General features: G+C 41.4%; 1 protein-coding gene across 5 annotated transcripts in view; it reads right to left on the bottom strand.

Moving 5' to 3' along the window:
- VIT (vitrin) overlaps positions 1-14,363 on the bottom strand; it is a 55,219-nt gene that overhangs the window by 20,483 nt on the left and 20,373 nt on the right. For all 5 annotated transcript variants that reach the window (XM_027681605.1, XM_027681602.1, XM_027681604.1 and 2 more), the window contains 4 exons: positions 9,982-10,059; positions 5,792-5,872; positions 3,792-3,992; positions 3,078-3,128 (listed from right to left, as the gene is read on the bottom strand). In XM_027681605.1, coding sequence (XP_027537406.1) covers positions 3,078-3,128; positions 3,792-3,992; positions 5,792-5,872; positions 9,982-10,059 — 411 coding nt within the window. The remainder of the gene's footprint in view (positions 1-3,077; positions 3,129-3,791; positions 3,993-5,791; positions 5,873-9,981; positions 10,060-14,363) is intronic.

The following is a 14,363-nucleotide window of genomic DNA, read 5'->3' as shown; positions in this document are numbered from 1 at the left end:
AATAAGATGTCATCAATGAGACCATTTTGAAGGGTTGTCTCAGAAAACAGGAATTGCTGCTCCTTGGGAACTTGATATTGCAAAATTAGGTGACAGCAAATAGCTTGCCTTTGACCTAAACTTGAACCTTCCAGGCCACTAGAAGCCCTTTGATGAGATTTCTAGGAGCTGTCCTGAGAGACCACGTAAACTCCAGATGCCAAAGAGATCTTGTTTAAGGAAATAACAGGCTCATCTGCCAAAACTGGCAAGGCTTTTAGACTCTGTAAGCTTGTAAGGCTCCAGATGGACCACAGCAAGACCAGGCCTGGTCAGACTGTGGCTTGGAAAAGTCTGCGTGTGCAGTAGTCAGTGTTGTATGGGATTGTGCAGGGCACACTTTCCACAGAAGATCAGTATTTGCCAAAGTCGTGGTAGAAAATTAACTCTCAGCCTCAGAGCTCACCTTGTTTCACATTTGTCACAACTGAGCACAAATGTGTATCTAACACTCTTTACAAGGTCAGTAGAAACAGAGTACAAGAGGGTAAGAAAGATATTGGCTCAGTATCCAAGTATTTTAGGCCACTTTTTTAATTAATTAACCCAATCATGTTAGCAACATGGGTTTCTCTCTATGCTCCTGACTGTTCTGTGCCTTGAGGCTGTTCCCTTTTGCTGTACTTCCCAAAGGCATGTTACCACCAGTAAGCTGGTTTCTGCCATGCTTTTGTTGACTGGGGCAAACACAGTGGTGGTAGAGGAGGAAAGGTTGGAATTGCACTTCCATGGTCTGAAAAGCTTGTTCTTTGTTCGAATCTGAGATGCCAGTGAGGTTGTGCCATGTGAATGTGCATTCATTAAGCAGAGCTCTGTGCAAGCTGAAGGCTGAGACAGGACTAGGAGAAGTCTGTAACAAACTGGGGATGAACAGTCACCAGGCAAATCCCAAAAACTGGGTTGAAAATTAAACTAGTTTTTCATTTAGCAGTTTTGCCACATCAAGTCTTTAAAGCAGGGGTTCTGCAATGGAGCAGAGTCTCTGATATTTTTCCTGTTTCTTTAACAAACAGATGATAAAGGAGAAAGAATAAGAACAGCCAGAACTAGGGCAGGAGTTTTGCCCCTGCTCTAATGTTCTAATCTGCAAGTCCTGCTTTTGTTTTGCCCCTATGAACTTCCGCCAGTACTGGTGGCTGGAAATGGTAACACCAGAGCTAACACAGCCATGTTCGTTTTGACTGTGCTCTATTTCATGGGTCTTTACTTTTGAGGTGTCTTTTGCAGGCAAACTACCAATGCATGGTGAGAGGTAGATCTGTGAGTCCCTGTGAACCAAGATGGACAGGAGAACATTTGATTCTGTTCAGTCAAGCCAAACTCTGATTAAGATCAACAGCATCATCAGAAACTCTGGCCTGAATAGTAGCAGTGAGTCCTAGGGGCTCCTTAGACAGAGACACCTGCTAAACTGCTTTCTGTATGGTCATTGCATCAGAACTGTATTTATACTTTCTGGTGTTTTTTTTTTTGCTTATTTATCTCTTCTCTTTTAGAATCAAGAAGAGGTCAGGGGAATTCAGGAATCCAGATATCAGGTACACGCATGCTGGACATAGTCCTAGAAATGAAGCTTGTGAAGTCAGAAGTAGGTCTCCACCACTCCAGCTCACAATAGAGCTGTCCCTAAGTCTGATCACTTTAATCTTTTGGGAGTAAACGTATGTTTAGACTTCAGTAAAGAAGTGAAGAAAGATGGGTCCAAATGATAATTATATGACCATTGAAAGGCTTGGAAAATGGGAGTGCTTATTTGTTTTGGGGCTGTTGGTGGGGGTTTTTTCATTTTTTTGACTAAATGATTAGTCTTATTAAAGACAAATACCACCTTCCCACTGATCTCAATATTGCCAAAACTTTCCTCCCAACATGCATCTCTCCCTGACTGGGGAACCTCAACCAAGGTTTTCTAATTGCTAGTAAAACCAATAATGGCCTCCTCTGTGCTCAGCCTGTGGGAATAAGAAATAGAAAAGAAAGCAACATTCAGAACTAGGTTTACAGGCACATTAGGCACTGAATGATGCAGATTCCCATTGAATTTAAACCCCTTTGAATTGTTTTGTCACTTCTGTAAATCCTGCCATACACATACCTACCTGTACATTTGTCTTGGTAAGATTAACCTCTCCTGCCCGTACCCTTACTCTGCATTCACGACTAAATTTGACTCAATGATGCTTTTCCTCAAGACCTGAATTACCCAAAAGATACCTTCCCTGCCACGTTCTTGGCTCTGAATTACTTGGCAGCAGAGATGACTGCAATTTTGTACGCGAGAGCAAAGCTGAGCTGAAAGCACTCAGAAATGGCTATGGAGCATAAAATCTAATGATGGCCCAGCTCCTTTTTCACTCAAAAGCAATCATATCCCCATGCTCAGAAACTTGCAAACAGTTGAAAATATTCTCCTTTACTTGACTGTACAGCTGAGCAATTACACAGTGTATTACACACCTCTAAATACTTGCTTTGCAGGCTGTGGGCTGGAATGGGAGCAGGCTCCTGGATTGAGATGCGGAGCTCTGAGCAGCCGCTGCTCTGTTGTCAATAACAAGTGGCATGCCAGGAATAACATCACATTTATGCCAGGCTCAGAACCACAGCCTAAGGTTTTTGAAAGAGCATTGATTTAGCGTATGTCAGCATTTCAGAGCTCTCAGCCCCAAGTTTAGATGGTTATGCAGCCCTCTGCATCATGTATTTAACAACTAAATCAAGTCTCCCTTAGAGAGATATGACAGAAGGAAGTAATAGGAAATGTAATATGATTCAAACAGCACAATCTTTGTCTCAAGTGTTACGAAACCCAGCTTTTTGTCAAGGCTGAAATGTGCAGATATTCACTAGAGAAGCTCCCTGAGAACTGTGGGTGATCAGCATCTCTGACATTCAGGCCAAGCATCTGGTTTTCAGTTTAAATCCAGACTTGGATTCAGTCATTGAGTTTGCTGAGGCTTGAAAGGTTATTGAATCATTACTGCCTTAAAATACACTGCGCTGCATGCCTTGTGGCATACTTACTTCACCATACTTACTTGATGCTGCAGCTACCACAGATGCATATGCTGGGTGGACACTGCTAGAACCTAAAAATAAGAGATTATAATTTTCAGCTATTAAAGGAAAACCTACAATGTTAACGAATAATAATAAATGGGGAAGGAAAGATGAAGGAAAACGAGGTGTGCAAAAATCATACAAGAATTCCTTCACAGTGTTTTAATCTTTAAAATTCAAAAGCTGTTACAAAAAATGTATTACAACTTTCATTTATTGAAAGTTATCACAAAATTAATTCTAAAACGAGTCTTGACCTATCTGTTGAGCTCTCGGTCTAGACATGTGAATCAAAGAACTATTTGTTGAAAAGCCTCACATACCTGAAAATCATCACAGCATTTGGGGATGGAGAGCTTACTCCCACACGAATTAGTTTATATGCCAGTACATTATAAGTAAAGATAAAGACTAAGCATAAATTTTACTATGGATGAACTCTCACCTCAGAAAATCTGTGTGTTTGTATTTATGCGAGATGCACTACATTTGTATGTGTCTCAAAGGCACAACTCTAACTCCAGCCCATCTGCTAGAAATTAAATATTTTTTCCAGTCCTAATATTTCTACATTGAATTATTGAATTTGTGATCCACTAAATCATGATATATCCAGCTGTATGTCTTGTTCCTTAAATTTTAGGAAAGCTGTCATCTGGGAGGAAAGCAATGCAAACATCCACACCACTGACCCATATCTCTGACCCTATGCAGTCCAGGTCTAGTCTTGGCTGCAGCTGCTGTGGTTCTGGTTGTTGGGGGTGTTGTGGTTGGCTGTGGCACTGTGGTGGAAGGATCTGTCGTTGTGGTCGTTGGTGTTGGGGTTGTGGTGGCCATTTGTGTGGCTGGTGTCGGCACTGGAGACATCTGATACTCTTTGCGGATTGCATCCCCTGTGAGAACATTGACATGGTTACTGTAGCTGGATGTCTGTCATGCATGGAAGCATCATCAACAGCACTCATGGTTTAAAAGCAACCCAGAAAATGGCATTCTCCTCAGGCTGCCTACAAACATCCTCATCTGTGGAGCCATTAGTGCCTTCATTGCTGTGTGGTGCTTCATGGTACAGGTGCCTGCGTGACACTCCTACACTTCTCTCAGAGGGTGCTGACAGCAGCCTGTTGCAGTCTTAATGTTCCCTCTACACTTTTCTGCTTTGTCCAGGAACACTTATCAACCTCAGAGACATCTCAGATCTATAAAATGGTTCAATCAACCAGTTGCAGTTTCTGTTTTGCTGTTATCTATTCTCAGTGTAATTAAGCACTTAGTCCATATAAATGAAAATAAAATGACATCTGGTAGTAAAAGATGGTCAATCTGAATCATAGGCCAGAATAAAATATGCAGTCAAGCATTGAAATGTTTTTGGTAGATAGACAACTTTCACGTAATGGTGATTTGGAGAGTGGGTCTGAGCCAGAGAGGGAGTGTTAGGGCTTGGGCTGAGGGGAGTGGGAGAGAGCACCACCTGGGAGGTGCTAATCTCATCTAAGTTTGACTCATCTCACAGTTGCTACTACTTTTGAAATGTATCAGCTATTGTGAGAGCAAGGACCATTCTAGTTGCAAAACTTGCATCCTAAATATCCTTACAAAAAATTGTCAACATGCTTGAGTTCTTTCAAGTCATTGTCTCAAAAAAGATCCTTTACTGTTATCTTCTCCATCTGTCTACAAAAGCTTACCCTAAAATATATTCCATGTTAACCTCAGAATTGTCTCTCTCCTTCCCGCCCATAGCCCTGGGGATGGCCTAACACAGAGTCTACACTGAAAAGGAAGGGTGTGCACTTTTTTCGCTGCTGCACAACACAGGCTTGTATTTTATTGCTATTTCTGGATGTTCTCCTTTTGGAAGGCATCGTTGTGAAACTGTCTGGTGGATTAATTACCACCTAATGCTAGGCAGTGAAAAACTCAGATCTCAGACAATTTTAATGGGATAATGCTGAAAGAGGGCTCAGAAGAAAAACAAAACAGCTCAGCTGAAAAAAATCAGTATGAATGGCTCTTTTTGGGCTGAACAGTGCTGTGCTCCATGAAGCTGTGCTAAAAGAAAGAAGACAGAGGGCACAGTGAGTCTTCCCCTGTGATCTGATGCTGCTGGAGCTGGGAACAGGCATATCGGCCAGCTTTATATCCCAGTCTGTGAGGAGCAAGGAAGTTGGGAACTAACAGTATTAGCAGAAAACCCCGAGGAAGCAGCATAGTAAGAGCAGAGAAAAGCTGTTGCCTTGGTGCATGTTGGCTGGGTTTCTGATGGATCCTTTAGCACAAGAGGAGGGCTCTTGAGGGCTAGCTGTTCCCAGTGCTCCTGTGGGCAGGGTGCCCATCTCTCTCACAGTATCTTCAAAGGGTTTACAGGGCATGTGCCCTGCATAGGAGATTGCCAAGAGCCATAATGCAAGCTTTTGAAGTTCATGACACCTGAACTTGCCCAAAGCACAGGCAGAAATTAAAATCTGAGGGTGCCCTCTTCTCTGAATTGGCAAATGTCTTTCAAGCACCAGTGCAGGTACTCACATAATAGGATTAATTTGGTGGGAAAGGGACTGCAGAGAGGAGGTTGGATGTGTGAGGCAAAGCTGTACACCTAATCAGTGTGAAACTGCTTCCTATAAACATCTGCAGGCAGATTAGGCTGGGATGGATACTGTAGAAGAGCACCAAGATCTCCAATCCTTACCTTGTTCTGATGCTTTTTCTGATGTGTTAGTAGTATCTGCACTCTTCATACCTTTTGGGTCTTGCTCTGGCTTTTTAGGCTCTGAAGCAAAATTGAGCACATTAGAAAAGGCAGCTCTGGAAGTAAATAATTTTAAGTCTCCTATTTAGAGATTATCAGTCCCCAAAAGAAGACAACCAATCACATGCCAATAGGTAGATCAGTCAGTCTAACCAGAGCTTTATCACCCAGTGACAAAAAGTGATGACTGGATGCCTCTAGAGAGTAGTCACCCCATAACTTTGGTGCCAAAATCAGACATTTTTACTGCTCAAAAGCTCCTGCCAGTATCAGGAGCATTTCTGAAGTGAGCAATAAATATGAGGTTTTACCACTAATAAGCCAATACTCATAAAATTAATGCATCATGTTGATTTTTCCCTCTGAGTAGCAGCATGTCCCAAGAATCATGGTCATGGTGTGTGTAGGGTGTTTGGGGAATACCAGCTAATGTGCAATATTTCAGCTCCTAATTAGTTTTCAGATGTATTTCTTTCTTGACTGACATTTTGAGATCATTATGCAGCCAAATTCTGAATACCATGTACTGGCTTAGAAGGAAGAGGGAGATTTTTTTGGTTCTTTTCTTTTTATCATCAAAGTACGTGGAACACTCAATCCAGTTTTTTTACTGCAACCTTGCTAAATAATCTGCTTCTACTTTTATGTCTGACTGAGTACTGCAGGGTTTTGATCTTGAGGATTTTTTTTCTTCTCTAGCTCTTTTGGCAGCATTGAACTATTTGACAATTTACTCCAGTGTTAATAGTTTCCTAAAAATTTGTACTATTTTTTTAACAACATATTTTAATTGTTTTTACCAGCTGTGAAGAGTTGCAATTTTGGGAACGTTTTTCTTGCTGTGCCCAGCATTTGAGAAGCACTGTAACCACCAGCAGCATTTAAAGAAACGTCAGGCACTGTGAATCTCTGGTGTCCCTGGGGTGAGGACCAAAACTGCATCTCTGACAGCTGATCAGGTGTGAAGTAGGATTTTTTGCTAATCTGACAGCTAGTGAGTGTAATACTCAAAGGACCGTCTTTACTTTCTACAGATAATGGATTTAAGTATCAAAGTGAACAGTGTGGTTTCTTGTAATATAAATAAGAATAAAAAAATAGCTCTTTTTAAAGTAAAAAGTAGGAAATCCTCTAGCACAAGATGGCCCTGGCACCATACTACAGAGATTTTTATCTTTAAAACAAGCTGTTTCTAACAAAGAACATCTGAGATGGCTGGGCCAAGGTGGCAGGTCCAAGTGGGATTTGGGGAAGATGGGTTGTGACCATCAGATTTCTTTGTTACCTGTGGGACAGGGCTGGGCAAAGCCAGGTAGTGACAACCTCTGGCATTGGGTATGATGTAACAGTTGTTTTCTCCTTTGATAATCCTGGGTTTTCTCTTTGTGAATGTGCAGTCTTTGTTGCTAGGATCCTAGCATTTTCATTCACACTGTTTGATTCAAGAACCAAGTGAAGGCTTGTGTCTTTGGTTTACTGCAGGAACAGGCTCCTGGTATTTTGTTTGTGTCATTGAACAGTGACTTGATGATGCGCCCCATTTATACACTGATTCTTATATTATGTGGGGTTTAGCACTAGTGTAAGACATCACTGCTTACAGCCTGCTGAGCTCATTCCTGACTGCGTTTCATAAATGACTTGGATGCAGGACTGGAGGGGATACTAAGCAAGCTTGCAGATGACACGAAACTTGGAGGAGCTGTTGGCTCCCTGAAAAGCAGGGAGGCCTGCAGAGAAACCTCGACAAATTAGAGTGCTGAGCAATCACCAATCATATGAAGTTCAAGAAGGGAAAGTGCCGAATTCTGCACCTGGAGTGGGGCAACCCTGGATGTAAATAGAGACTGGGGAATGAGATGCTGGAAAGCAGTGCTCTGGAAAGGGACTGAATGTCCTGGTTGATGGCAAGTTGAATATGAGTCAGCAGTGCCCTGGCTGCCGGGAGTGCCAACTGTGTCCTGGGGGGCATCAGGTAAAGCATCTCCAGCCGGTCAGGGGAGGGGATTGTCCTGCTCTGCTCTGCACTGGTGCAGCCTCACCTTGAATATTGTGTGCAGTTTTGGGCACCACAATGTAAAAAAGATATTAAGCTCTTAGAAAGCGTCCAAAGGAGGGCAGTGAAGATGGTGAAGGCCTTGAGGGGAAGCTGTATGAGGAGCGGCTGAGGTCACTTGGTCTGTTCAGCCTGGAGAAGAGGAGACTGAGAGGAGACCTCACTGCAGTCTACAACTTCCTTGTGAGGGAAAGAAGAGGGGCAGACACTGATCTCTTCTTTGTGGTGACTAGTGACAGGACCCGAGGGAATGGCCTGAAGTTGTGTCAGGGGAGGTTCAGGTTGGATATTAGAAAAAGGTTCTGCACCCAAAGGGTATTTGGGTCTGGAACAGGCTCCCCAGGGAAATGGTCACAGCACCAAGCCTGATAGAGTTCAAGAAGTATTTGGACAATACTCTTGGGCACATGGTGGTATAATCCTGTGCAGGCCTACAAGTTGGACTCGATAATCCTTGTAGGTCTCTTCCAACTCAGCATATTCTGTAATTGTCTCTTGTCTGCTGTGAGACCTTGGGCTGGTTATTTCAAGTGTGGCTACATTTGGGAATGATGCGTTGCAATTTTAGTAAACATTTATCAGAAAAACCCAAAATTTCTAACATATTTCCTCCCTTCTAGCAGTGCCTAGTATTTGGGTCAACTAATTTCTGTGTACTTGGCCAAGATATATATAAATCTATACCTATTTGATTGTAAATGCAAAGGTATTACAAATGAAAGGCATAGAATTAATTGAGCGATGCATATTCAATCTGAATAACTAGAAAGCATTCAGATTTAAATTTGCCTTTGTTCAAGTGAAAACCTAAAGATGAAGGGCAATGAAGTTGGTGAAAGGTCTAGAGCACAAGTCTTATGGGAAACAGCTGAGGGAATTGAGGTATTTTAGCCTGAAGAAAAGGAGGTTCAAAGGGTAGCTAATGGCTCTCTACAAGTACTTGAAAGGACATTGTAGTGAGGTGGTGGGGAAATTGCTCCAAGGGAGGTTTAGATTGGATATTAGAAAGGATTTCTTCAGGTGTTGTCAATCACTGGTATAGGCTGTCCAGGGAAAAATGGAGTCACCATCCCTGGAGATATTTGAAAGACATGTAGATGTGGCACTTAAGGACGTGATTATTGATGGACTTGGCAGTGCTGGGTTAATGTTTGGACTTGATGATCTCAGAGGTCTTTTCCAACCATAATGATTCCATGATTCTATAAGAAAAGAGCTCTGTACTTTGCTTCCAAGGACCAAACAATAATGTACAGGAGAAGAGCAGGTCTCCAAGTAACCTCTGTGTGGCCTTGGATGAATGCTGACAAGTTCCTGGAGAAGATACAGCACAATACGTTTTACCCCAGCTCACAGTGGATACACTCAGGAAGGCTCAGGCTCAGCAATCAGCAAAAGGACTGTGTTTAGGGAAGTGCGTAGTAGTATGGGACATGAATTTTGTTTTCATTCACACCCCCAAGGGGGAGTCTGAACCTTATGCAGTTGTTACAGGGAGCCCAAACAAGTGTCATTTCAGTGACAGAGGCAAGCCACGTGCTCTTGAATATCAATGACCAACCAGTGTGAGACTTGATCAAAGACCTCTGAAAACAACTAAATTATTTAAACTGAGCTGAGTCTTACGGAGTAGGATGCTGACTAAAATGATTCCTTAGTTAAGTTGCTGTGCATTGCCATCTGTGTCATTAGTATTATATTACTATTTACTGTTATACTCTCAGCACTGAATATCCCAAGAGTTAACATGAATAACACTAGGGAAAAGCCAACATGTATAACCTCAAATGCTTTCATATAACCAGTACAATGTCGTATTCAGTAATAGATCTAAAGCAAGGGGGAAACTACTTGGAAACAGAAGTCTGTGAAGCCTGGTATGACCAAAAAATAGAAATTGTCTGAGATGATTTCCATATGCTTAACATAAAAAAATACCATGACTGATTTGGATGAGATACTAATGGTTGTATGAACTTCTGACTGAATAATTATATCTTCGTATTACGCAACTGAGAAGCTATGACAGATAGTTGTGAATGGATGTAAGGGAAAGTAAGTCACATTTACTTGCCTGATTTAACAGCAGTACTTTTTGAAGAAGAATATTCAAGAGTTGATGGATATGTCACACCTTTTCTTGGCTTGCCCTCTACAAAAAAAAATTAGAAGGCATCACAAAATATTCTATGTTTTCTTGCAATAAAATTCTGATCTAACATAGGTGTTCAGAATTAGACCCCTCTTCTTTACTGCCCAAATCATTTTCATGAGGATTTGTTTCATCTGACGGCAGAATCTCAAAACCATACCACTATAATACCAATGCCTAAATCCAGCATCATAGAAAGCGTGAAAACACAGTCCTGGGGAGGAATTGAAGAGGTCAGTAAGTTCATTCCTTTGCTCTCAAATGATATTAAACAGACAGGGATAATTCCTGAAGGACATCTGTATAACTTCTATTTAAACCCTCAGCTTCCCTAGGCAGCCTTTTCCAGTGCTTGACATAGAAAGCATGTTTGATGTGGGATTCGTTTCATCTTGCACACAGCATTCTTCTCCGACCTCACTTCTATGAGATGCCATTTCTGGCAACAGCCTTTTGCAGTAACAACAGTGAGAGAAGGCTGTGCTTCTGTGTGGGAACATATGGTACCTATATTTAGGTCTAAAATGAGGGTCCTGTCTTAAAACAATGAGGTATGTTTCCCAGTTAAGCTTTAAACCGCAAATTTTTTTAGTGCAACAGCAGATGCCATCTCTATTGGTACATGTGGCTATGCAATTCCATCTCTTGGGACAGTTTTTATATTCAGATATACCACTGAGTGAAAAGTGTTGTAGAGAAACCCAGTGGAGGGAAGACTGCTTTGGCCTCTAGAAGTTGGTGGATGTAGGTCTTTTGGACCCTGGGGACTGTCGCTGCAAGATGCTGTGCTGTGTTATGTATCTGGACCACCTCAAGTGAAAACTACTTCTACCTCCTGCAAAATCTGAGTCATGGTGATCTTTCCTTTATTCCCTTGGTGGATTCTTTAAGGAGGTACATATGGCACTGCAAGCATGTCAGTTGTCATCCTTGGTGATTAGTCCAGAGACGAATAGCACTGAACAGAATTAATTCCTAAAGACTGAGCCACTCATGGGAACTGGGAGCTGTTTCCCCCACGATGACACACAAAGAAAGGTATATGGCAGAGGAACTCTATGAGCAGGGATGTCCATGGAGCTGGATAGTCACTGTGCTTTTTCCCTTTTCATGTCTCTGTCTTCTTTGTTTTACTCCTCTAATGAGGTAATGATGTAAAAAACTGTCCCATTTTTCATTTACAGTGATGTAAACTGAGAGCAGCTCCACTGAAGTCAAAAAAGGATCCACCAAAGACCAGGTTAGCATGCAAGGACAACCTGGAAAGAGCTTCCTTCTTGCCCCCTGGGCTTCCCTCGCAGAAGTTGGTCTAAGTGAAAGGCAGCAGGTTTTCACATCCACTTCCCCTCAAGCTAAAGCTGCGATCAGTGGCCAAGCAGGACTAGGGAGCTCTTCTGCCAATTTGGTAGAAAGACAGAAAAGTTATGGGATCACAGGTGACTTTTTAAAATGCTTTTCTTTATCCCCAGCAGAGGAAGAGTTGTCAGGTATGAGAAGCTGATACCTGGACGCTGTAATAGCATAATAATCTGATCCTAATTCAGAATATTTCTGTGCTAATCTGATTTCTAATGAAAACCTTAAGCCCACTGCTGTGCAAATACACCAGCTAGTGTGGGGAGGCTGGCTGCTGCTGGATTCTGGGGTTTTTGATCAACAGCAATTTGCGTGTTCTATGTGACCAAGAGGTAGGTCTGAGGCCCAACCTGAATGCGCCCTACTCTGTGGAGCAATGGTAATATGTCTTTTTCACTATTGGGAAAAAGTTACATCTAAATTGGAGATTGCTTAACATACTTAAAAATGCGTTTACCTGTGGGCTGAAAACATCAACTTTGGCCATTGAAATACAGGCTATAGTGTGGTGCCTGCTCACCCTCTCACACTTACATTTGACTAGCAAAGTCAGAAGTTTAGGACTTTATTTTTTTAACCCACTAGCTGCAAAACTCCTACTAAACTGAATGGAGTCATTTAACTGAGAGCCAAGTAATTTCAGTGCTTGAAAGTGAATACCAAGACATTTGCATACCTCCTGGTGTGCTGGCTGCTTTAATCCCAGAGGACAGACCTTCTTCTCCACTGCCCCTAAATCATGCCATTTCATTGCCTGAGTCTCCTAAGAATTCCTCTTCTGTGCTCTTTTGTGTGGATGCTCATTCACAATTTAAACATCACGAACTCAGTGACAATATCGTAACTAGGAATAAACTGTTGGCACATTTCCAGGGTAGAGTATTGCATATAGGTCTGGTCTGCCGAAAGGAAATTCAGCTGGAGAATAGGGGACTCAGTTCATGCTATAAAGCTGTTCTGAAATTAATGCCTTAGGTGACTTTGTATTTTTATTCAGCAATGCTTTATGCAGTTCTGTCTTTTTATGATTCATAATTGTAAAAAAACCAACCGCAACTCATCACTTTCTGAGAATGCGATTTGTATGCATTCAGCCTCGGGCTGCTGAGAGGAATAGTACAGCCCTCCTGGGTTTTAGTCTTATAAATTTCTATAAATTTCCCACATTTTCAGTGAGTTTTTTTCCTATGCATATATGCATTCCTATGCATATATGAAATATGATATAACATGTTGTATGATATGTTAGATTTACATTGGAGCTAGTTTATAAACTAAGAGTTCCACTGACATCCGTGAGAGCACTCAGTATGCATAAAAGTAAGTGCATTAGGGACAAATCTCATCATACCTACACATATACAGATTTCTCATCATCTCCTTTTACATGTGCTTGTAACTTTCTCTTTTATCTTCTTTTATAGTGTCTCATTAATTAAGAAAAAAGATTTTTTATTATAAATCAAAAATTCCTACAGTTTTATATGATAACAACTATGAGAAATAAAATAATCTGGTTTTATTATAAGTAAATTTATTTAAGTGGGAAACGGGGTGTTGGGATTTTTTTCTTACCTCCCATTTAATTTTGGGAATATTTAGGTGCCTCGTGAAGATTGTAAGGTGAAAGGCCCCGTCAGGGCTGTACACCGAGGGAATATTGCGGTCGAGGTAGGATACAGTATATAGATGGAAAATTTACATCGGCCACATGTCTTTGTGTGCAAAAAGAACCCCCACTGTGCGGTACAGGGGGGTACGTCATCAATCAATCAAGCTGTACAGGGGGACCCCCTGTACAGTACAGGGGGGTACGTCATGATCCAATCAGGTGGGACCAATCAGGTGGGATCAATCAAGCGGAACCAATCAGGCGGGAGGGTGACACCCACCCGCCGATTTGAAAATTACCCTTTAAGGTAAAATACCTGTTACCTGCTGAATATTCAAGATATTGGGTAGCTGAAGAGTACAAAAGGAGTGGGCTCTTGGAGGGGGGTGTGCTTTTCCAGGCGGGTGGCTTGGGACTGCACCCAGCGCTGCAAATAAAGGATTCTTTTCTGTAAGTTTTCTTGTCCTGCAAGTGGGTTTTTTGCCGTTTTATAAATTGGTAAAAGAGATTTTTCTCACAACAACTGAGCAGCTGCTGATGTAAAAAAACCCAAACAAACTATTTCCCATTTATGTACCAGAATTACAATGTGCTGTTTGTTGGGGGAAAAAACTGCAACAAGTGGAAATAGCAATTCAGCTATTCCAGGAAATCCCTCCTCATCCAAAATAAATCCCTCTCATAATGTGGTGTACCCATGGCAGACTACTGTAAAAAGGTGGATCCAAATACATGAATGCAAAATTGAGGTGACAGTTTGTTTTGGTCAGTTTCTGAGACCTCCTTTACTGTCTACGAATTTTCACATGGAAAGGACATTTCTTTGTTTTTAGAGGCTGTTCAGTTATTTGAGCTGTTAATTTTTCCAGGAACGATGTATTTAACTAACATCAATCTTAATATAAAGATACAAATTAAATTTATATATAAAAATATATATTAATATAAATATAAAATCTTAATGTAAAATAATCAATGCCTATCTTAAACCTCCAAAAGTTCAGACCAGCAAGAACAGACCCACTGTATGGATGCATGAAGGAGTTAGATTTAGAAATTATATGTAAAGCAATGTCAAGCAGACCCTTTCACGCAGGTAGAATGAGTGCAAGTAGGTGTAAAATAATCTGAAGCTGATGTAAAGGGGATCTAATTTACAAAAAAGCCCTAATCTGTGAATTTTGTCAGTGAATGCAAGCGAGCTCCTACATATATTATGGGGAGAAAAAAGGAATGATCATTAAATTAAGATAGATGTCCCTGCACTGAGTAGATATCAAAACTATTTGGCTAACAGAGTGGAGAGAATTCCTGACATACTTGGGATTCACCAGTC

Source organism: Neopelma chrysocephalum, unplaced genomic scaffold, assembly GCF_003984885.1.
Source record: "Neopelma chrysocephalum unplaced genomic scaffold, ASM398488v2 Primary Assembly neopelma1_61, whole genome shotgun sequence".
Lineage (NCBI taxonomy): Eukaryota > Metazoa > Chordata > Aves > Passeriformes > Pipridae > Neopelma > Neopelma chrysocephalum.
The sequence above is the reverse complement of the archived record's forward strand: the minus strand, read 5'-3'. Positions and strand labels throughout refer to the sequence as shown.